This window comes from Ranitomeya imitator, chromosome 1, assembly GCF_032444005.1.
Source record: "Ranitomeya imitator isolate aRanImi1 chromosome 1, aRanImi1.pri, whole genome shotgun sequence".
NCBI classification, from domain to species: domain Eukaryota; kingdom Metazoa; phylum Chordata; class Amphibia; order Anura; family Dendrobatidae; genus Ranitomeya; species Ranitomeya imitator.
The window spans coordinates 840,291,451-840,315,559 of record NC_091282.1 but is presented as its reverse complement, the minus strand read 5'-3'; the positions used below and the strand labels follow the sequence as shown (position 1 = coordinate 840,315,559).

Genomic DNA, 24,109 nt, shown 5'->3' with positions numbered 1-24,109 from the left:
GCACCATTTTCTACCACACTTGTTCATCCACTCAACTTTCCAGCACTGGAACCAGCACTCTGTGAATAGCCAGCTCCTTTAGCAATGACCTTTTGTGGCGTACCCTCCTTGTGGAGTGTGTCAATGACTGCCTTCTGGACATCTGTCAAGTCAGCAGTCTTCCCCATGATTGTGGAGTTACTGAATCAGAATAAGGGACCTTAATAAACACTGTGGAAGCCTTTGCAGTTGTTTTTTGATAATTATTGTAATTTACTGAGATGACTTTTGGGTTTTCCTTGGCTGTAAGCCATAATCAACAACATAAACAGAAATAAACACTTGAAAGAGATCACTGTTTGTAATGACTCTACTACAAAAAGTGAAACTCAAATTATATAAAGAACTGAAATTAACTTTTTTGATCTTCTAATTTTCTGAGGAAGCACCTGTTAAATATGAAATGTTATTTATGTATATAAGTTGTTCATTTCTTTCAATTTTTACCGCTAAGACTAATTGCTGATGGCAAGTTGACGGCTCCATAAAAAAACGGTTAAATGTCACCAGAATCCGCCTGTGTGTGGGGTGCCCACTGACTCTCTCAACAGATGGTAAATACAGCCACTTCCAAAATGTAAAAAAGGCGGAAGCCATTTAGTAAACTCCATCTTAGAAATGCATAATAGAAGTACACATGTAAAATAAATGTCTACGTGTCCTCACCAGTGAGAAGAGACTGCTGATGTCACTAAATCCAGGGTGGCAATGTTTGCACCTGATGCTTATCCTAGTTGTAAGAAACCGATTCCTGTGGGGCATCACACAATGCCACATGTATTTTCTTGCCGTTTGTTTTCTAAGCTTATAATTCGGCTCCAGCACTGACATATCATTTTGAAATAGGGATGTTTTATTAGCTTTGGCTGCTATATAAAGGATTATAGGGTGACCGCACCTGAACGTTTCGCCATTACATTCTGGGTAGTCGAGGTTACGTATACAATTAGCAACTGAATGTTTGATACAGGAAAGAACTATATCTTGGTATATCTTTTCAACTCAATGTTTGGAATTCACGTGGTCAGATTTAGTGAATGTAATTAGATAATTACCAAGTGTGTGCTTAAAGGGAATCTGTCACAAGGTATTTTCTATTTTATCTGGGAGCATCATAATGTAGTGTCAGAGACCCTTATTCCAGTGATGTCACTTGACTGTTTGCTGCAGTTTCAATAAAATCAGTTATCTGCTACATATGTAGCAGTTCTCTGAATGCTGAGCTCTATATAACCCCACCCACACAACTGATGTCTTTTTGTGTATCCGAACTAAAATATGCCAATCAGCGGTGTGGGTGGGGTTTCACAGAGCAGGATGACTACATTGCACAACTAGACTACTAGTCTTCTAGTGATAATCTCCTGCTTATAAACCACTGACTTTATTGATATTGAAACTGCAGCACACAGCCAAGTGATACATCATTGGAATCGGGGTGTGTGTTTTTTTTTTCCAACCCACCACCCCCCCACGCTTCATGCTGCCTTCAGATTATGAAGCAAAATCCTGCTGACATGTTACCTTTAAAGGGAGCCTGTCATGTCCCCCATATCCAATCAACCTACAGATATGGGGTTAATCTGCAGGTTAATGGTGATCCAAAGCTGCCCGGCCACTGCACGGAAAGCCCGACTACCAGGAGGAAACGAACTTCATACCTCCGGCTGTCAGTCCTAGTGGTTGTGCTGACGTGGCTTCAGTCACCAGAATATGCGAAGTGGTGGCTGTACGCATGCCCGAGTACATACACTGCAGAACCAGCTGTCAGTCAGTGCCTGGGTGTGCTTACAGCCGCTCCACACTGTTTACTGAGCGGTGACTGCTGCCACGCCTGAATGTCTCCATGACTGTTAGGGGTCGAGTTCCCGCCTCTGCACAAGGGGAGTCTCGAACCATCTCCGCTGCGGTCTCCCATTCTTCTCCTGCCGCAGTGGAACCTGCTCAGCGGAGGCGTTGGTCCCAGGGTCTCGCTCAGGGCTCCTTTTCACTTGCGAGAAATACGTGCAAGTCTCGCATGTTAAAACCAAGCTCTGGCACCGGCACTTGGGAGCAAAGCGTGCAGCTCCATGTGTTGCTATGCAGCCGCACGCTCCGCTCTGGAGTGCCAGAGCTTGGTTTTAAATGCGAGACTCACACTTATTTCTCGCAAGTGAAAAGGAGCCCTAAGTCTGATACTGTGCAAAGGGTTACTGCTGCCTTTCCTGCTTCTGCCATTGTAGCCAGTACTGGTCAGCGGTGAGCAGACATCTTTGGGACTAAGTCCTACTTTTCCCCTTCTGAGCATGCCCTGGGTAAGATCTCTCATTGGAGATCGAGGGTCACATGCTTAGATACTGCAGCAACTCCCACTGGTCCCCTAGGAAGGTCCTGAAGTTGCTCAAGTTCTGTGGCAGCCTTCCGTTGGTTCTGAATTTGCTGCAGCTATAAAAGGTTCGCATGAACACATGGCCATGCGCTAGTATCAGTCTATGTTATGTGCTTTGCCCCAGTGTGGTCTTGTGTGTATGTATTTAGGTGCCCGGCTGAAATCAGCCCCTAGAATACCGGCACCTCCGGTGAGGAGTTTTGTGTGTATGTATTCAGGGTCCCAGCTGAAATAAGCCCCTAGTATACCGGCACCTCTGGTGAGGAGTTTGTGTTTGTGTGTGTGTGCAAGACCACTGACTGCTATCTGCTCAGCAGTTAGCTGTCTACTCCTGTGAGTCTAACAGGGCACAGTGCTTTCTTTTGTCGGCGACTCTGAAGTAAGTGTTCGCTTATACCGCCGTTTAGTGCCATTTGCTAGCAACAGGTTCCTCCTGCACGGTGAACCCTGGGCTGTGAACGCACCAATAACTTCATCTATTTACTCGGTGCATTACACTAGCCCTAACAATGACTGAAAGTCAGAGGCTACTTGGAGGAATAGAGTTAATTTCTTTCCAGTAGCCGGCTTTCAGTGCGGTAACTGTACAGCTTTAGAGCGGTAATTGCCTGCAGATTACCCCATATCTGCAGCTAGCGCATGAGAATATTACAGGTTCCCTTTAAATGTAATCATTTAGAATTTCCCAACAGTTCGTCAACATTGCGTTCTGTGGTTTGATGAGATGACATGATCTGAGCTGTGTCCGCTATCTAGAATTACACAACCGTTTCCAAGTCATTATGTCGTTTCCTTCACCCATTGTATATCCAGTAACTTTTCTTACTCATGGATTTAACCAGTTGTATACTGACTTTCTAATGATAACTGCGCTGGCAGACGTGGAATTCAGTGAAAAGGGAAATTGGTAATAATAATAGTCAGGACCCGTAAGGTAACTAGATGTGCCATTACTATAACCTGTGGTGTATTACTTTTAAAGTGAAGAAACACTTTGTTGTTGCAAAAAAGTAGGCCTTGTTCACAGTTTGCTAGGTGTTGCTGATGCATCGCTTCACAATACAAGTGAAAGGGGTCACACTGTCACCCAAGGGTATTGTGACGGCGACAACTCGCAATTGGAATTCCTGCAACTAGTTTGTTTCAGTGCCCTCAGGGTCACAAGGCAACCCCATTCACTTGTATTTCGCTGATTTGTAGTAGTGACAACTAGCGAGTTTGGACATGCAACAGGTGTCACCACCAATGTCATCGTATAGCCCAAGCCTAACCACAAATGGTTATCAATTGCAGGATAAATGGCCACCAAGTGACTATCGTCAGCTCATGCCACCAAAGCAGTTTAAGCCACAGTCTAAAAATTATCCACTGTATAGTTCCAGCAGATGTCAAAACATACAGTGGCATCCATCCCCCTAAGGTCACAGTGTAGAGAAAAATTGTCACAATATAGTTCTTATGTTTTCTTCTACAGTCATGGCCAAAAATTTTGAGAATGAGACAAATATTAATTTTTCCAAAGTCTACTGCTTCATTTTTTTCTAATGGCAATTTGCATATACTCCTGAATGTCAGAGTGATCAGCTTAACAGCAATTACTGTACTTGCAAAGTCAATATTTGCCCAGAAAATGAACTTCAACCCCCAAAACACATTTCAGCATCATTGCAGTCCTGCCTTAAAAGGAGCAGCTAACATCATTTTAGTGATTGATCTATTAACACAGGTGTGGGTGTTGATGAGGACAGGGCTGGCGATCAATCAGTCATGATTAAGTAAGAATGACATCACTGGACACTTTAAAGGGAGGCTGGTGCTTGGTATCATAGTTTCTCTTCAGTTAACCATGGTTATCTCTATAGAAACACGTGCAGCCATCATTGCACTGCACAAAAATGGCCTAACAGGGAAGAGTATCGCAGCTACAAAGATTGCTCCTAAGTCAACAATCTATCGCATCATCAAGAACTTCAAGGAGAGAGCTTCCATTGTTGTCAAAAAGGCTCCCGGGCGCCCAAGAAAGACCAGCATGCGCCAGGACCGTATCTTAAAACTGTTTCAGCTGTGGGATCAGACTACCAGCAGTGCCGAGCTTGCTCAGGAAGGCAGCAGGCTGGTGTGAGTGCTTCTGCACGCACTGTGAGGCGGAGACTCTTTGAGCAAGGCCTGGTTTCAAGGAGGGCAGCAAAGAAGCCACTTCTCGCCAGAAAAAACATCAGGGACCGACTGATATTCTGCAAAAGGTACAGGGAGTGGACTGCTGAGGACTGGGGCAAAGTCATTTTCTCTGATGAATCCCCTTTTCGATTGTTTGGGACATCTGGAAAACAGCTTATTCGGAGAAGAAGAGGTGAGCGCTACCACCAGTCTTGTCTCATGCCAACTGTAAAGCATCCTGAAACCATTCATGTGTGGGGTTGCTTCTCAGCCAAGGGAATCGGCTCACTCACAGTCTTGCCTAAAAACACAGCCATGAATAAAGAATGGTACCAGAATGTCCTCCAAGAGCAACTTCTCCCAACCGTCCAAGAGCAGTTTGGCGCACAACAATGCCTTTTCCAGCATGATGGAGCACCTTGCCATAAAGCAAAGGTGATAACTAAATGGCTCATGGAACAAAACATAGAGATTTTGGGTCCATGGCCTGGAAACTCCCCAGATCGTAATCCCATTGAGAACTTGTGGTCAATCATCAAGAGACGGGTGGACAAACAAAAACCAACAAATTCTGGCAAAATGCAAGCATTGATTATGCAAGAATGGACTGCTATCAGTCAGGATTTGGTCCAGAAGTTGATTGAGAGCATGCCAGGGAGAATTGCAGAGGTCTTGAAGAAGGGTCAACGCTGCAAATATTGACTTGCTGCATTAACTCATTCTAACTGTCAATATAACCTATTGGTACTCATAATATGATTACAATTATATTTCTGTATGTGATATAAACATCAGACAAACACTAATAAAAACCAGAGGGCAGCAGATCATGTGAAAATATAATTTTGGTGTCATTCTCAAAAATTTTGGCCATGACTGTAGATTCCTCTGTATGAATTGGGTTTTTCCTACAGCATACAACCATTAAAAGCCGTGTTTACCAGCCCAATTCAGGCCAAAATAATAGTTTTTATGAAAGGGCTCAGACCAAAATTCAAGCTAATTACTTTTTGCTCTTTAGTCCGATCACAGGATTCAAGGCTTTGGAGTTGGAATAAAATGGACCGACTACTAAAATATAAGAGATGTCCCAAAAATGTCCTGTTGCTGATCTAATGTTCTCCGCTTTTAGTTGAGATGAATCTGTGCTGCACTTTATGTACATGCTCAGTAGTGAGGCGGTGCTGTGGGGTCGGAGTTGGTGGTTTTGGCTTACCAACTCCACAGCCTAACGGGACATGCCTGTTATGCACTAGTCTGGTCTGTAATTCGGACTAAACTAGTGCATGCTGTGATTTTTGAGTAGAAAATAGTTAATGTTTATTTTTGGACCATTGAGCACGCAGACAATGCACTGACAGAAAGTATGTAAAGAAACACATGACATTGCATAAGATACTTGGCAGATACCTAGCTCCACACACCCTGCAACTTTTATAAAAATGATTCCTTGAACCGAAACATCCATTGTCACCAGAAACTAACCTTTCCATTTGGATGTTCAGCCTGCAGCTTTTGCAAAATAAACTGCATGGTTTCTGCATCACAACTCGAGTGTGCAGTGAATTCTTCTTAGAATATACATTGGGATTTCACTCCCTATTCACTGGAACCTCCATGTACCTCCGTGTGTGCACTCCGTATAGATTTTACTGACCAAAATAAATGACCGTCTGAACCTGTTACAGAATGTAACAAAACCTACAAGAAGCAAAATGAGCAAAAACCCTGCTGTAACTAAAGTAAAAAGCAAAAAGTGTTTTTAAATAAGCCATCCCACCACGACAAGGTAACTCTGATCGGGACGGTCCTATGCTGTCTAATATTAAAAACCTTGCCATGTTGTATTTTTGCATTCTGTGCAAGGCAGGTTGTGGCCTGCCTCTCCTGAGCTGGAAATTATATTTAAAAGCTTCCCCAGACTGGTGTCTACAAGTCGAGACATGGTCTTTTTGTCTGCCCTTATTCACACACTGAGTTCAACTGACACATGGTAAGGTTTTTAATATTAGACAGTGTAGGACCATCCTGATCACGGCACCTTATAGAAGATGAGATGGCTTTTATGCTATTTTTGATCAAAAACAGTATTACTAAGAATCCCGAGTTATTTAAACGCACTTTTGCTTTTTACTTTTTTACTTATCTACTTACAGCATGGTTTTTACTCATTTTGTTTCTAGTTGGTTTTGTATGCTTTATGGCCAGTGTGAACATGAGTTTATGTGCTGCATGTATACCAACTTAATCCAAGCTCAATTTTTGTGTTTTCCTCTGTTACAGAATGTGTTGGAGTGTAAGAGTTGCGTTCTGTATTGGGATCTGCAGCTAAAAAACCTCCCAAACGTACACTGGGGTTTGTAAAAATCCCACGCATAGATTGCAGAACAACCCCATTGAGACGGCACAGTCAGTATCTATGCTATGACATAAGAACTAAAATCATTTAGTTGACATAGTCTCTCCATTGTATTGTACATCTGATACATGTTACAATGTTGTGCCGTTTTATAAAATCTGCATGTGTATGATCATATAGAATCCTTCATTTTTTGGTCCATGTTCCATCAGCATGTGCCAGTACCAGCAGTGGTATTGGCACATACTAAAGCCAGAACAGTTGTGATATTATTTTCCTCACTTCATTTTTACTAATGCAAAATACATATAAATAAAAGTATAACCTGTGTGTATGAAGCAACAACTCCCCCTTTAAATTTTTAAAGGGAACCTGACGGCTTATGCATGCTTTCTGCAGGCAGCCTGTATCAAACCGTGGCTGCGCATGCTTAATGCGCATGTCTGCTGAACACCCCAGGGGCCCATCTTGTCACTTATGGGGGGCCCAGCAAAAGACCGGGATTTACTTTACATACTACAATACACTTGTCCACAGTATAAGCCATCCGATGATTGCAAAGAAGTCCCCTGAAGGGACTCAAAACAGTGTTGAATATATATAAATTTGAATCCCTTCCTTATTCCCCATTAATAAAACATTTAAATAAATATATTTAGTATCTCCCCATCTGTAAAAGCCCAGTCTATCAAAATATAAACTTCTCCCGCACAGTAAGCGGTAACAAGTATTTTAGAAAACTGATAGAGAATTGATGGTATTGCCATGATGGTGATAATTGGAGTGGTGCCAGTAGGCAGGTAATTGGTCGTCTTCTATTACTTTCTAGTGGCGTTTTTTTTTTCCATTTCCGAAAAGCAAAAGTTAATCCTTTTCACCGGTTTTAAAGCTTAAAGGGAATCTGTCACCAGGTTTTTTTTTCTAGCCCATCTGAGTGCAGCCTAATGTAGGGGCAGAGACCCTGATTCCAGCAATGTATCACTTACAGGTCTGCATGATATTATTGTAATGCAATTATTATTTTATCTGCTGCAACTCTTATCAGTTTTCTGACTGCTGAGCTCTGCATAACCCCACCCACACAACTGATTGGCAGCTTTCTGCTTATGCACAGCGACTTTTCTGCTCTCTGCAGATAACTCTGCTCCATTAGCTATTTGACGTCCTAAAAGCTAATATTTCATCATTTGCCTGGTCATGATATTGCACGTATTCTGTGCTGTTGGTATTCGTTTTACTATAGGCTTTAAAATAAGATGCTGCTCCAGGCCAGTTACCCAAGAGATGTCATCCGCGACCGCAAAATATTAAAATGTTATTATAAGGAAACTGGACTAAACAAAAAGCTATCCCATAATAATAATCTTTATTTATATAGCGCCAACATATTCCGCAGCGCTTTACACTTTAGACAAAACATGGTGGGATCAGTTAAGGAGCTAATGTTTGTGGAGGGCACCTTAGGCTACGTTCAGACTAGCGTTGTGCGCCGCTGCGTCGGCGACGCGACGCACAACGCACCGAAAATCGGACGCAAGAAAAATGCAACTTGTTGCGTTTTCTTGGTCCGACGCTTGCGGCAAAAAAGACGCACGCGTCGCAAAACGCAACAAGCAAAAACGCATGCGTCCCCCATGTAAAACATGGCGCATGACGCGTGCGTCGCCGCTGCATCGCCCGACGCGGCGCCGACGCAGACTAGCACAACGCTAGTCTGAACGTAGCCTTACTTACTGCTCTGGGGGGATGGTTTTTTTTTTTTCTAATTGTATTTTTTAATCTGCAGAGACCAACTTCTAATCACCATATTCGAAGATCACCTGTATATAAAATCTATGGGGTGGAAATAATTCTCAATTTGTTCTGATATGATTGAATTCATGTACTTTGTTGTTAAGGTGCCTTTATACTGGCTGACACCTCCTAGGAAGGCTTGTTTTCCCAGTAATCAGTCCGGGTAAGCAGGCTGCCAATCACCAGGCAATGCACTGTTTTGTCACTTATTTTTTATTAGCTTTTATTAATTTAATTTTTCAGCAAGCTAAAAAACAAAAAAAATTTCTCGCCAGCATTTGCTCCTGTGTAAACAGGACGTGTGCTGCCGAGAATAATGACAACCTCTGCGCACAGAACCATCTGTTATAAAGCGACCACCAATAGGCTTGTACTTAGCACATCGGCGGTCTCGTACCACCTTTGTGTGGCGTAAATGTACTTTTAGTAGTGGTTTTATGTCTTCTGAACCCTACGCAAACAAATTTGAAGATAACATTGTGTCAGCACGCGCCTTTCCTTTGTCACGCAGGAAATGATTGAGTATTCAATCTCATTGTGAGCAGGAAGCGTCTCGCTTGTATTTCTGGAATAAATTCAGGGATTGTCACGGGTTACAATGGCAGCATATTAAAAAGGTGTCAAACTTTGGGTCGTTTATAACCGATTTTCGCTCCAAATCTCTGTTCTATATAAGATGGCTTTGTGTGTTGTAGTAGTAACATAGTAACATAGTAACATAGTTAGTAAGGCCGAAAAAAGACATTTGTCCATCCAGTTCAGCCTATATTCCATCATAATAAATACCCAGATCTACGTCCTTCTACAGAACCTAATAATTGTATGATACAATATTGTTCTGCTCCAGGAAGACATCCAGGCCTCTCTTGAACCCCTCGACTGAGTTCGCCATCACCACCTCCTCAGGCAAGCAATTCCAGATTCTCACTGCCCTAACAGTAAAGAATCCTCTTCTATGTTGGTGGAAAAACCTTCTCTCCTCCAGACGCAAAGAATGCCCCCTTGTGCCCGTCACCTTCCTTGGTATAAACAGATCCTCAGCGAGATATTTGTATTGTCCCCTTATATACTTATACATGGTTATTAGATCGCCCCTCAGTCGTCTTTTTTCTAGACTAAATAATCCTAATTTCGCTAATCTATCTGGGTATTGTAGTTCTCCCATCCCCTTTATTAATTTTGTTGCCCTCCTTTGTACTCTCTCTAGTTCCATTATATCCTTCCTGAGCACCGGTGCCCAAAACTGGACACAGTACTCCATGTGCGGTCTAACTAGGGATTTGTACAGAGGCAGTATAATGCTCTCATCATGTGTATCCAGACCTCTTTTAATGCACCCCATGATCCTGTTTGCCTTGGCAGCTGCTGCCTGGCACTGGCTGCTCCAGGTAAGTTTATCATTAACTAGGATCCCCAAGTCCTTCTCCCTGTCAGATTTACCCAGTGGTTTCCCGTTCAGTGTGAAATGGTGATATTGATTCCCTCTTCCCATGTGTATAACCTTACATTTATCATTGTTAAACCTCATCTGCCACCTTTCAGCCCAAGTTTCCAACTTATCCAGATCCATCTGTAGCAGAATACTATCTTCTCTTGTATTAACTGCTTTACATAGTTTTGTATCATCTGCAAATATCGATATTTTACTGTGTAAACCTTCTACCAGATCATTAATGAATATGTTGAAGAGAACAGGTCCCAATACTGACCCCTGCGGTACCCCACTGGTCACAGCGACCCAGTTAGAGACTATACCATTTATAACCACCCTCTGCTTTCTATCACTAAGCCAGTTACTAACCCATTTACACACATTTTCCCCCAGACCAAGCATTCTCATTTTGTGTACCAACCTCTTGTGCGGCACGGTATCAAACGCTTTGGAAAAATCGAGATATACCACGTCCAATGACTCACCGTGGTCCAGTCTATAGCTTACCTCTTCATAAAAACTGATTAGATTAGTTTGACAGGAGCGATTTCTCATAAACCCATGCTGATATGGAGTTAAACAGTTATTCTCATTGAGATAATCCAGAATAACATCCCTCAGAAACCCTTCAAATATTTTACCAACAATAGAGGTTAGACTTACTGGCCTATAATTTCCAGGTTCCCTTTTAGAGCCCTTTTTGAATATTGGCACCACATTTGCTATGCGCCAATCCTGCGGAACAGACCCTGTCGCTATAGAGTCACTAAAAATAAGAAATAATGGTTTATCTATTACATTACTTAGTTCTCTTAGTACTCGTGGGTGTATGCCATCCGGACCCGGAGATTTATCTATTTTAATCTTATTTAGCCGGTTTCGCACCTCTTCTTGGGTTAGATTGGTGACCCTTAATATAGGGTTTTCATTGTTTCTTGGGATTTCACCTAGCATTTCATTTTCCACCGTGAATACCGTGGAGAAGAAGGTGTTTAATATGTTAGCCGCGTTGGTCGCTGCCACAGGTTTAAGGATAAAGGTAGAATATGAGCAGCTCTGGGTGTTCAGCAGGATTTCCTGCATGTTGTCTTGTAGAATTCCTACAGAGAACACCAGTGCGCTTTTTTACTTAGTCACCAGTTATGTGGATGGGGCTAAAATATTATGATCAGCGGTTTAAAAAAAAAAAAAAAAAAAAGACAAAAAAACCTTTGAATATGGGCTAATTTAGGTGCCTAAATTTTATTTTATTTTTTTTTTTACACAAAAGTTTTTCACCTTTTTTGAGTCATTTGGGGTCATGTTTATACCAACAATGAAGCGTAATTTTTTTTTTTTACTATATAAAAAAAATGGTTTCACCTGCCCATTTAGTGAAGAACAAACCGCACTAAGATGCAACCTAAATGGCTTCCATGTGCCGTGGGCTTTGATCATTGATGTGAATGAGCATTTTTAATATGTCAGCAGGGTTAACCGCAGATATTTTATCTGCGAAAAACATGGTTGTCAAAAAGCCAATGGAATGGGTATTGCAAAAATGGTCTGTATGAGGCCTGAGCTGTAGTGTTCTGCTGCAGAGTTCCCGGATTCCTCTTCTGTGCAGATCACTTTTCAGCAGTCTTTCATTGCCCTTACAATCAGTATTTGCACACCAGTAATGATGGGTGATGGGCACAGCTCATCCCTCCCAGTACAGTGAACTTTGCCCACATCCCAGGATGCCTAGAAAAGTCTTAAAGTGCCAGATCCTGACTCCTGCTGGCTATGGTCAATGTGGCTGCTGTGAAACACACAGATGGAAGTGCTAATAAGAGAGGAAAATGGAGAAAAAGAAGAATCCACACCTTCGTAACGTGGTGCTGGAGAAGGATGTTATCAACACCATGGGTGGAAAGAACACACAAATCCAGTCAGACATGTTACTGGAAGCTACGACTTGCCTACTCTGGGCACCTCATATGACGGGGACAATCCCTAAAGAAGGATATCGGGGTCAGAAAAATAGAACCGGGGCGAAGGGGACGACAAGCAACCCGATGGCTTGGTACCATCAAGATAACGGCAGAGAAGACCCTGGAGGACCTCTCTAGCCTTGTACAAGGTCGATCTTCCTACAAGAGCATTTGTTCATCGTTTCACCACGGCTCAAGATCAAGCTGATGGCTGTAAAATAAAATAATGAGCAAAATGGCTGTGTCCGTAATCCCGTAAACTAAAAAATCTACTGTCAGAAAATAAACAGATTGGAAAAAATCTATCTGGTTTTATTAGAGATGCCGTATTTTTCAGACTGAGATGCCCACCCCACCCCAAATTTGGGAGGAAAATAAGGGAAACCGACAGAAGTCTCCAGTAAAATGGCGCAATTAAGCCGAGACCTCAATCTGCCCTTGCGCAGCCACTAGTGCTATTTTGCTGGAAACAGACGGAGATTAATCTCAGCCATTTTGTTGTAGACTGCAGGGACATGAGTGTGAAATGTAAAAAAAACTAGCCGAGTTCTGTCCTCACAATATGTGTGAACCTCCTTTTTATAAATTCCACTGTAGCCACCTATCAACGTGGTCCTGCGGTTGTTGCAGAACTACAACACCTATCGTGATTGTACAGATTGGGATGATGGTAGCTGTTGCTTGGCAACAACTTCAGAGACTCACAGGTTGTGCAACGCTGCTGTCCCCATACAAGAGCGCAACCTGCGTCCCTTCAGCATCAGATCTCCCCCATAACTGTGTCACCAGACATCATCTTAAATGTTTTACCACATTTTTGTTTCAATATTTTTTTTTTTTTCTCCTAAAACCTAGGTGAGTCTTATAGTCCAAAAAATACGGTAAAATATAGGCAATACTGTGACTTTACAGTATACCTGTGCCCTTGCACGATGTAAACGCACTTAAGGGAGATTAGTTTTTTGTTTTTTTTTTATTAAATCAACAACATAATTAAACATGACATTTTAAAAACAGAACCACAATGGGCAAAGAGACGACATGGGCGAAGATGAATACAAGCAATACAGTACAAAATGTGATTCGTGGTGCAACTACAGGAATAGGACACAAATGTATGATGTATCTGTAAAATGGACATGCATGTTCATAATATAGCAGGTGAGCAAATGTCAGTGCAACGTGTCATACACTACTTGTATAGAAACGTGGACACAGGCCGTGGATCATTACTATGGTTTTATCAGAAGAGAAAGTGCTGTATGGCATGAACATGATTCCAAATACTAAACCTGATTAGATAAAAAGCGGAATGTACCTGTATGATTGCCAAGTCCCTCCTGTGAACGATGGGGGTCAGTGAGAGCCACTAAATTCTCTTATGGACCCATTGGGGGTTAATTTCCACTGTTCAGCGGACAAAACCCAGCCCACGCATCAATGTAATTGGCTGACAGGCCATTTAAATAGATTTACCTGGTCTGAACCCATATTTAATAGGAATCCATTTAGGATCCCAAAGAGCCGACTCTTTTTGGTAAGCATAGCCGAGTGAGTCAGATCACCAAAGAGCCGGACTGTCCATCACTAGGAGGAGCGGAGCAGCTGGGTCAGGAGTTGAAGAGGGTGTGGTGCCGCCATGCAGTGATGTGGAATTGTAGTTCTAATGATGACTCATGCAGGGAAAGGAGACCTCCTGTTTCTACATAGAGCTTAGAAGGATTCAGCTAGTCTGTTAATCATGTGATATCTTAGCCTTAACCCCTTCAAGTCGCGGCCCTTTTTCATTTTTGCGTTTTCGTTTTTCACTTCCCTCCTTCCCTGAGCCATAACTTTTTTATTTTTCCGTCAATATGGTCATGTGAGGGCTTATTTTTTGCGGGACAAGTTGTACTTTTGAACGACACCATTGGTTTTACCATGTCTTTTACTAGAAAACGGGAAAAAAAAGTCCAAGTGCGGTGAAATTGCAAAAAAAAGTGCAATCCCACACTTGTTTTTTGTTTGGCTTTTTTGCTAGGTTCACTAAATGCTAAAACTAGCCTGCCATTATGATTCTCCAGGTCATTACGAGTTCATAGACATCTAACATGACTAGGTTATTTTTTATCTAAATGGTGAAAACAAAATTCCAAACTTTGCTAAAAAAAAAAAAAAAAAAAAGTGCCATTTTCCGATACCCGTAGCGTCTCCATTTTTCGTGATCTGGGGTCGGGTGAGGCCTTATTTTTTGCGTGCCGAGCTGATGTTTTTAATGATACCATTTTTGCACAGATACGTTCTTTTGATCGCCCGTTATTGCATTTTAATGCAATGTCGCGGCGACCAAAAAAATGTAATTCTGGCGTTTCGGATTTTTTTCTCGCTACGCCGTTTAGCGATCAGGTTAATGCTTTTTTTTAATTGATTGATCGGGCGATTCTGAACGCGGCGATACCAAATTCGTGTAGGTTTGTTTTTTTTTTTATTGTTTTATTTAGGATGGGGCGAAAGGGGGGTGATTTAAACTTTTATATTTTTTTTCATATTTTTAAAAACATTTTTTTTTTTTACTTGTGCCATGCTTCAATAGCCTCCATGGGAGGCTAGAAGCTGGCATAGCCTGATCGGCTCTGCTACATAGTCGCTGCTATGTAGCAGAATTGCAGGTGTGCTGTGAGCGCCAACCACAGGGGGGCGCTCACAGCAGACCTGCATCAGTAACCATAGAGGTCTCAAGGACCTCTATGGTTACCTTCCTGATGCATCGCCGACCCCCGATCATGTGACAGGGTCGGCGATGACGTCATATCCGGCCGCCCGGCCGGATGCGGTAGTTAAATGCCGCTGTCTGTGTTTGACAGCGGCATTTAACAGGTTAATAGCGGCGGGTGAATAGCGATTTCACCCGCCGCTATTGCGCGCACATGTCAGCTGTACAAAACAGCTGACATGTCGCGACTTTGATGTGGGCTCACCGCCGGAGCCCACATCAAAGGGGGATTCACGGCATGCGCCGTACTAGTACGGTGCATGTCGTGAAGGGGTTAATGGAAAAGAGAAGAATTAGCTGGGTAAAAAGGCAAAATGAGCAATTGTAAGTGCACTGTGTTATATAATATGATGACAGCAATATTAATATTAAAATCTTTGATGGGAAGAGGAGTGCTTCTTTAAATAAAAGGGCAGCCCCAGATTGGTAATGGGTATACGTTAACCTTTTATCGTTTGGGAAGCTATTTCTTGTATTCATAGTTGACCTCTTTTGTTTTCCAGTGGGCCCTCTAAGGATAGAGTTTACAGTACCGGTGGACCTGGAGCAAGTGAAGAAGACCAACCCAAATGTAATGACAGGTGGTCGCTACAAGCCAAAGGACTGCGAGGCCCTGCAGAAAGTGGCCATTATTATACCATTTCGAAAGCGTGAGGAACATCTCAAGTACTGGCTGCATTACCTGCACCCCATATTGCAGCGGCAACAACTTGACTATGGTGTCTTTGTCATAAATCAGGTTAGTCTTTGTATGTTCGGAATCTTCATTGCTTCCGGCAGGCAGTTAAGAGAAGTTATTGTATTTTTCATACTGAAACCACTATTCAGATATCTAGAGATGCTGGACAAGCTGCAGTTTCCGGACAGACCCCCTTCCTTGTTTGCATTACTCGCTTTCAGCATGGTGCAAGGATAAATATACACTTAGGATTTTAGTTCCCCATTTACAGCGAGGGGGTAACAGAACAGCAGAAAGTTCCCCCATGACTGTGCGGTTGGAAAACATCACTATAGACAGTTGATACAGTAGAACGATGGGTAATTGTCGAAGAATTGGGCTGCAGAAAACTAGGCAAAAAGTATCTATGCAAGGTCAGACATTCTGCCAGCTAAGGCTACTTTCACACTAGCGTCGGAATCTCCCCGTCGCAATGCGTCGGGCAGAGATTCCGACGCTAGCGTTTAACGCACTGCACAACGGAGGCAGCGGATACATTTCTCCGCCGCATCCACTGCCCCATTGTGAGGTGCGGGGAGGTGGGGGCGGAGTTCCGGCCGCGCATGCGCGGTCGGAAAAAGCGGTCCGTCAGGAGCAAAAAACGTTACATGTAGCATTTTTTGCTCCCTACGGTCCGCCAAAGCATGACGCATCCATCGCAATGCGTCGTCAATACAAGTCTATGGGGAAAAAACGCATCCTGCAAGCACTTTTGCAGGATGCGTTTTTTCTGCAAAACGACGCATTGTGGCAGATTGCAGTTAACGCTAGTGTGAAAGTAGCCTAAGAGAATCAAAACGCTGAGGAAAACAAAGGCAAAATGCATGCAAATTAGTTGCCATGTTTGGCCAATATGTCTTGCATCTAGATCTCTCTCCCCCTCACCACCACCATAGAAAAGCACCCAACCATGTGACGTAATAGGGTGGACATCTTGGTCGGAGTATCTATTTGGATGACTTTTTTTGACAAATTATTATTACGTGATTTGGTTTGCTTTTTTATATATTATTTTGCATCTTCAAAAGCAAGTATTGGTAGTAGAACTGCCTGTTGGGTGGGAAGAAGGAACTAGAGGTCCTTTATAGGCTGCCAGCTATGATCGGACATGTGACCGCTGCAGCCAGTCGGTGGCCCCAGTGGTGTGATTGTCGAAGACCTTGTAATTGTAAGTTACAGGCTGCCAGCTATGATCGGACATGTGACCGCTGCAGCCAGTCGGTGGCCCCAATGGTGTGATTGTCGAAGACCTTGTAATTGTAAGTTACTACCATAAAATGGCTTAATGTCATTCTTGATGCTTCCTGCTAAACTGCGTGACTATAAGTATAAAAATGGTTCTAGTTCCTTTTTGACAACACTGATACTTTATTTTTACAGTTTTATGGACGAGTTCCATTGTGTTTACTGGCATTGTCATTTTTTTTGTCCAGATTGCTTTCCCCCTCTATATTCGACAAATGCACCTAGTAACATCCTGACCCCACATACCCGCCAGAAGAGAAAAGCCTGGTGGTCTGGAGTGACTTTTATAGATTACACTGACCCACTGACGAAGTAGTCTGAGCTGGAGCAGACTGAACGCATAGCAAGCCCTGCTCGTCAGGTTCTTGACATGACCTTCGCTACACCACAGACCCTTACTCCAGTCCCTGGCTGGAGTCATGTTTGGGAGGGGTGCACCTGGAGGTGCATGTCACGGGGCATTCATTAATGAATCAGGCCAGTCTGACTCCAGCACGTCTCCTCATCTAGACCGGCGTGAACATCATCGGTCTTGATGAACCACGGCCACAGTGTGAATATAATATATACAGCATTAAGACGGAAATGGGATACAGGCTGACATATGCTTATACAATTTCTGATGGGAACCACCCAAGGAAGGGAAAATCAAAATGTTTTAATCTGACAAGACCAGCCAGTCTTCTTTGTTTTTCTCCCAAGAGGGACAACACCTTTTTATAAAGATGGAGCTCTGCAATAATTTACTTTATTTTGGCTCTTCATCCTAGTGTTTCATGTTGCTGACTCCTAGCACATAGATACCTGAATGTGCCTTTAATGAGTTTCTTCAGTGACTTGGCTAATTTACAACCCCCTCAGTGTGCCATCGGTGGCCCAGCGGATAGACCTGCCTTTGAACATATCATATAGCTGGGAAAGTTGCTGGTGCTTGTATGAAGCAACTTCTCGCCTAGCCATTGTGAGTTGCTCTTGGACAGACGTAACATCTCATTGGCCTCATTGCATAAATTGCTGTCTGCTCCAGATGGCTCGAACATGTGCTGGAACAAGTAAATGTGGAAATACCTCCTCTTTGTATAATGTATTTATATCAATACTTGCTATATAAAGTAGTGTAAGGTGAGGAAAAAAATACTCATGTCTGAGCCTTGCGGCAGGTGCAGACAAGCTTATTTTCAGTCCAAGTGCGATCCGAGAAAACATCAGATCGCACCAAGACCAATATTATACTATGGGAAGGTGCACATGTTCAATTATTTTTATATTCGAATTGCACTCAGCCATGCAAGTTAATGAGTGGGTTGAAAATATGGGACTGCACTCGGATGACATCTGAGTGTAGTTCAATTTCCGCAGACGTGCACAAAGGGAAATGTATTCGTGTTATTTGCATAATCAGCCCGATCTCTCTCGGATGAGAGAATATCCGGCCATCTGCACCTGCCCTTACCGTGTAGAAGTACAACTTGGAAGCTAAACATGGTCTCCTCTCTTCTCCACAGAAAACGTTTAGCACAGTAGATCTCTAGTAAGTTCTGCATTAATACAGAAGATATTAATGTGGAACGTCTTTGTGTAAGTATTTCTTGTGGGGATTTGTTTTTTTTTTGTTTGTTTTTTTCTTTAGCCTTTCAATGCTGTTCCTGGCACACACACACATTCTGACATGCTCCGTTAAAAATTTGCAATATACGATTACTAGTTACAAATGATCCACAATTTTGTAATTCACACGACTGTATGTTCGGTTCAAGTGCTGGACGTGAATCACAATACGCAGTATTAGAAAGACATGATTATATGATCCAAAAAATAAAGCAAGCAATGTAAGTATCACAATCAGTAAATGTAGACGAAATGGAAGTAGATCTGACGATCCTTAGTAACATAGTAAACCCAAAGCATAGAGTATAGAGCAATACGTATATAAAGGGACATATGTTGATATTACTGATAATGGAGGTGACTACCCCACCCCGACGCGCGTTTCGCCTTGGTCTACTTCTTGTGGAGGCAGATTCTCATTCATTGAGATATAGACAGATGGATAGATATAATAAAAAATATACTTTCCCTCTGTGTTGGAGTATGATGTGATGTTATACATTAGGCCGAGGTCACACTTGCGAGTTCAATGCTAGAAACTCCATAAAGTCCCGGCACTCAGGACCGGAGCGTGCGGCTGCTTAGAAATACATGCAGTCTTACACTCCGGTCCCGATTGCCGGGTATTGTGCGAGTTTCTTGCAGTGAACTCGCAAGTGTGACCCCGGCCTAATACAGAAGATCTCTTGCCTATTACCTGTAACCATGTTTTACCCTATGGAAAAGATATAGCCTGGTGTAATCAAATGATTCCTGGAATGACCTCGAATATTTGTATGTTTCTGCACCTAGAAGCACAATATGATGACTGTGCAAAAAATGCCCCTGTGGGTATCTCCACGCATACTAATGAGGGGAATGTAACTCCGAGGACATTGCACAACACTTGTATGTCACGGTGATGAAATGTTCCTACAGGGACTGGATCTGTGTGTATATTTAAAGGGATTTGTGTCTAGATATCTATCCCCGCAAACAAAGAGGATACGTTTTCTCCTTGACAGAATAGCTGGTAGTCTCTGATCATTTTAAAGCCTCCATATTTCCATTGTGATGAATAACCCAGCCGTGATAGATTGATAATGTACCTTTGTCACTCACTCTTTTTTTCTAGACGAACTATAGTTGCCGCAGCCAATTAATAAAATTAGTGTCCCAACTAGTTGGAGTGGCGCTAAGGCCGCCCTTTCATCTTGGGCTATGTTCACATGTCCAGTAATCATCCGTTAATTAGCCATCTTTATTTACCTGGGCGCGTGACACATCACACAGCCAAATATCCGCTTCATGGTGCTGCACTGCAACGCTAAGGCTGTGTGCACACGTTGCGGATTTTTCGTGTTTTTTTTTCACGATAAAAACGCGATAAAACGCATACATATGCATCCCATCATTTAGAATGCATTCCGCAATTTTTGTGCACATGTTGCGTTTTTTTTCCGCCAAACAAAACACAGCGTGTTCATTAATTTTGCGGATTTCCCACTATATTATTGCATTGGGAAATCTCCAGAAACATCCGCGAGAAAAACACATCCGGATCTCCTATTAGGCTATGTGCACACGTCCGGAAAGTATGCAGAAATTTCCTGAGAAAATCCTGAGGTTTTCCGCAGGAATTCTGCACTCGTTTGTCGCATTTTTATCACGTATTTTGCACGGATTATTCGCGTTTTTTTTTTCCGGAGGTTCCCAATGCAATAATATAGCGGGAAATCCTCTTAAAATCTGCAAAATTAGTGAACATGCTGCGTATTTTTCCGCATGCGTTTTTTTTTTGCGGAGAAAAAAAAAAACGCAACATGTGCACAAAAATTGCAGAAAGCATTAAAAATGATGGGATGCTTAATGTATGCGTTTTTAAAGCGTTTTTGCCGCGGAAAGCCGCCGAAAAAACGCTCAAAAAATCTGTGAATAATCCGGAACGTGTGCACTTAGCCTTAGATATTCGGCATTTTATGGGTGACAGGACCATATTCACTTGAGGGAATCCTCCTAAGCAGTCTATATGGTCATATAGGAAAAAAAGTTCAATAAAATGATACCTTGATACCTGTGATGTGATGTCTTATGCCTGAGAAATCCACATTTTTGTTAATTTGTATATAAGCTGTTAAGATCTATGGGCCGGACATAGATCTCCCCGAGAATCTGCCTCCAAAGCTTACTATAAGGGAAATGGGGCACTACCAGTGTGCGACCTATAGCTCAGGAGAGCAGACTGTCAGTCTGGTAACGCCCCCTTTTATTTAAAATAAGCTCTGGAGGTCGATTCTCGTTCAGATGTGTGCAGCCCAAAGATCTTAACAGCTCATCTACAGATTACGAAAAATGTGGATTTTTGTGGAATAAGGCATCCAATTACAGTTATCAAGGTATAGTTTTATTCAGCTTCCCATGACCTACATGCCCATATAGAATTGTCACGGAGGCTTCTTCAATGGCCGCCAGCCCAGCAGCTTTGTGTAATTATACATAGTGTATCTTCCCAAGATCGCATTAAATATGACCTCATATAGTCCAATCTGCACTACTGTGCTGCCCCAATATCACAGGCCAGTAGATGCTTAAAGGGGTTGTCCAAGGTAAAATACTTTTTGTCCATAGAGTTGCAGGAAGAAAATGAACGCTGCAGTACACTTTACCTTGTTGTACTCCCTCTTATGTCAGACTGTTAAAATAATTAGCTTGAATGTATGCTTTTAATTGTCAGCAATTTAAAAACCAGATGTTAGACATGACTTAATTTGTTCCCTCACAGTGGAAGCAAAATCCTGCAGGAGAACAATGGGCTTCAGTCAGTTGATTGCCTGACATAAAAAAAAGTTGGTACTCCTTGGGTACATTTTCGCTGCTCCTTTTCCCCTCCGTAGTGGCAAATAACACTGCTGGGGATGTGAATTGACTGCACGTTTCACCCTTTTGCATTGCCAGATCCTCCGCATAAATTCATACAGTGCAGGTTTCAGATGTGTAGTGCTAGTCCCTTTACCCAGCGTGTAAGTGATCCATCCAAAATACTGTTACTGTAATATACAGCAGATTTTCTACAAGCAAGCATGGCGCTAGGGTCTGGAAGCACATAGACTGTCATTGCATGACTTGGCTTAGGAGATGTGTGTGCTTTGTTAAGGTCCCGTTAAAACGGGTACTGTAATCAATTCCTAGCAACGTCTTTGGTAAAGTATTTCTTGAGGGGGTGTTTAGACAACTTCCAGTGCCATTTCTGGAACAAAAAAAAATTGACACGCTCCACAAAAATTTGCAATATACGATTACTAGTTAAAAATTGTCAACAATCTTATAATTTACATGACTCTATCGTCAGTTCAAAGTCCTGGACGTGAATCACAATATTCTGGATTAGAAAGACATGATTACATGATCTAAAAAAAAAAAAGCAAGCAATGTAAGTATCACAATTAGTAAATGTAGACAAAATAGAATTGATCTGACAATCCTTAATAGCATAGTGAAACAGAATAGAGTATAGATCAATACTTATATAAAGTGACATATATGTTGATATTACCAATAATGGATGTGACTGCCTCACCCCGACGCGCGTTTCGGCGCTAATGCCTTCTTCTGGTGGAGGCATATTGTGATTGAGAAGTTGATGGATAGATATATTTTTTTATTATGCTTACTCTCTGTGTTAGGCCGGTTTCACACGTCAGTGGCTCCGGTACGTGAGGTGACAGTTTCCTCACGTACCGGAGCCACTGACACACATAGACACATTAAAATCAATGCATCTGTGCAGATGTCATTGATTTTTTGCGGACTGTGTCTCCGTGTGCCAAACACTGAGACATGTCAGTGTTCGTGGGAGAGCACAGATTACACGGACCCATTAAAGTCAATGGGTCCATGTAAAACACGTACCGCACACGGACGTTGTCCATGTGCCGTGCAAGAGACAGCGCTACAGTAAGCGCTGTCCCCCAACCCCCCCCCCCCCCCCACTGGTGCTGAAGCCGCCATTGATATCTTCTCTGCAGCAGCGTTTGCTGTAGAGAAGATAGGAATATTCCTTTTTTTTTTGTTTCTCGTGTTTAAAATAAAGCTCCATGTCACCACCCCCCTCCCACCCCATGTGCGCCCCCCGCTGTTCTTAAAATACTCACCCGGCTCGCTCCTTCACTGGCGCTGCTTCCTGTCCTGGCCGCACCTTCTACTGTATGTGCGGTCACGTGGGGCCGCCGATTACAGTCATGAATATGCGGCTCCACCTCCCATAGGTGTGGAGCCGCATATTCATTATTGTAAATGAGCGGCCCCACGTGACCGCATACAGTAGAAGGTGCGGCCAGGACAGGAAGCAGCAGGGAGCCGAGTGAGAATTTTAAGAACAGAGGGCTGGCGCACAGGTGGTGGGAGGGGGGTGGTGACATGGAGCTTTATTTTAAACACGAGAAGATATCAATGGCGGCTTCAGCACCAGATGCTGGTGCGTGTGGTACCCAGCATGGTGCGTGTGGTACCCAGTGGGCACACGGGCGGCACACGTGTGCCACACTGATGTGCGCCACAGAAACGCACTAATTTGAGCCTAATTGCAGCTCTTTCTATGATTGCCTACGGATAGATTGCAATTTTGTGACATGGAAAACTAAATGGTCTTCTAAAGGCTTAAAGGGAACCTGTCTCCCCCAAAATCGAAGATGAGCTAAGCCCACCGGCATCAGGGGCTTATCTACAGCATTCTGTATCGATGTAAAGATGAGAAATAAAGGTTATATTATACTCACCCAGTGGAGGTCCCGCTGCGGTCCGATCCGATGGGCATCGCGGTCCGGTCTGGGGCAACCCATCTTCTTACGATGGCGTCCTCTTCTTGTTTTCACGCCGCGGCTCTGGCGCATTTTGTCTGCCCTGTTGAGGGCAGAGCAAAGTACTGCAGTGCGCAGGCGCTGGGAAAGGTCAGAGGCCTGACGCCTGTGCACTGCAGTACTTTGTTCTGCCCTCAACAGGGCAGACAAAATGCGCCGGAGCCGCAGCGTGAAGACAAGAAGAGGACGTCATCGTAAGAAGATGGGAGGCCCCGGACCGGACCGCGATGCCCATTGGATCGGACCGCAGCAGGACCGCCCCTGGGTGAGTATAATCTAACCTATTTTCTCATCTTTCAGGATACATCGGGGGCTTATCTACAGCATTCCAGAATGTTGTAGATAGGCCCCTGATGCTGGTGGGCTTAGCTCATCTTCGATTTTGGGGGTGACAGGTTCCCTTTAATAGCTGCTGCTGTAAAAATCAGATTTTATATTGACTGCACACTAAGTGAGAAAAATCCCCAAAAAATGAAGTTCTAATAAATATTATTATATTATATTTTTTTTAATAGGTTCAAATGAGCATATCATAAAGGTCAGTCCGTAAACTCAAAGATTAACCGCATTAATTAGGACTGAAAGAAACCTAAACCTAGAGGAAGTGTTCAGTTTTTTTTTATTTTTTTCTTTCTACCGGTTAGTGTTCCTTTAAGACTATGGCGTTGCCGCATATCTCTGCTTTTTACTTTATCATTCCTGATAATTACACTTGTGCTCTTTTGACCCTGCTCAAAGGCTTATGAACAGATAATATTGTTTCATCTGAAAACGTATTTTCCGTTCTTGAAATGGTGCAGTTCTAAAATTTGTTTACCGCAGAATATACATTGTACAACACGGTGGG

At 42.9% G+C, this 24,109-nt stretch overlaps 1 protein-coding gene across 1 annotated transcript in view; it reads left to right on the top strand.

Moving 5' to 3' along the window:
- The window catches only part of B4GALT1 (beta-1,4-galactosyltransferase 1), an 83,118-nt gene that overhangs the window by 22,003 nt on the left and 37,006 nt on the right, over positions 1-24,109 (top strand). Inside the window, exon 2 of the mRNA XM_069740755.1 lies at positions 15,360-15,595. Coding sequence (XP_069596856.1) covers positions 15,360-15,595 — 236 coding nt within the window. The remainder of the gene's footprint in view (positions 1-15,359; positions 15,596-24,109) is intronic.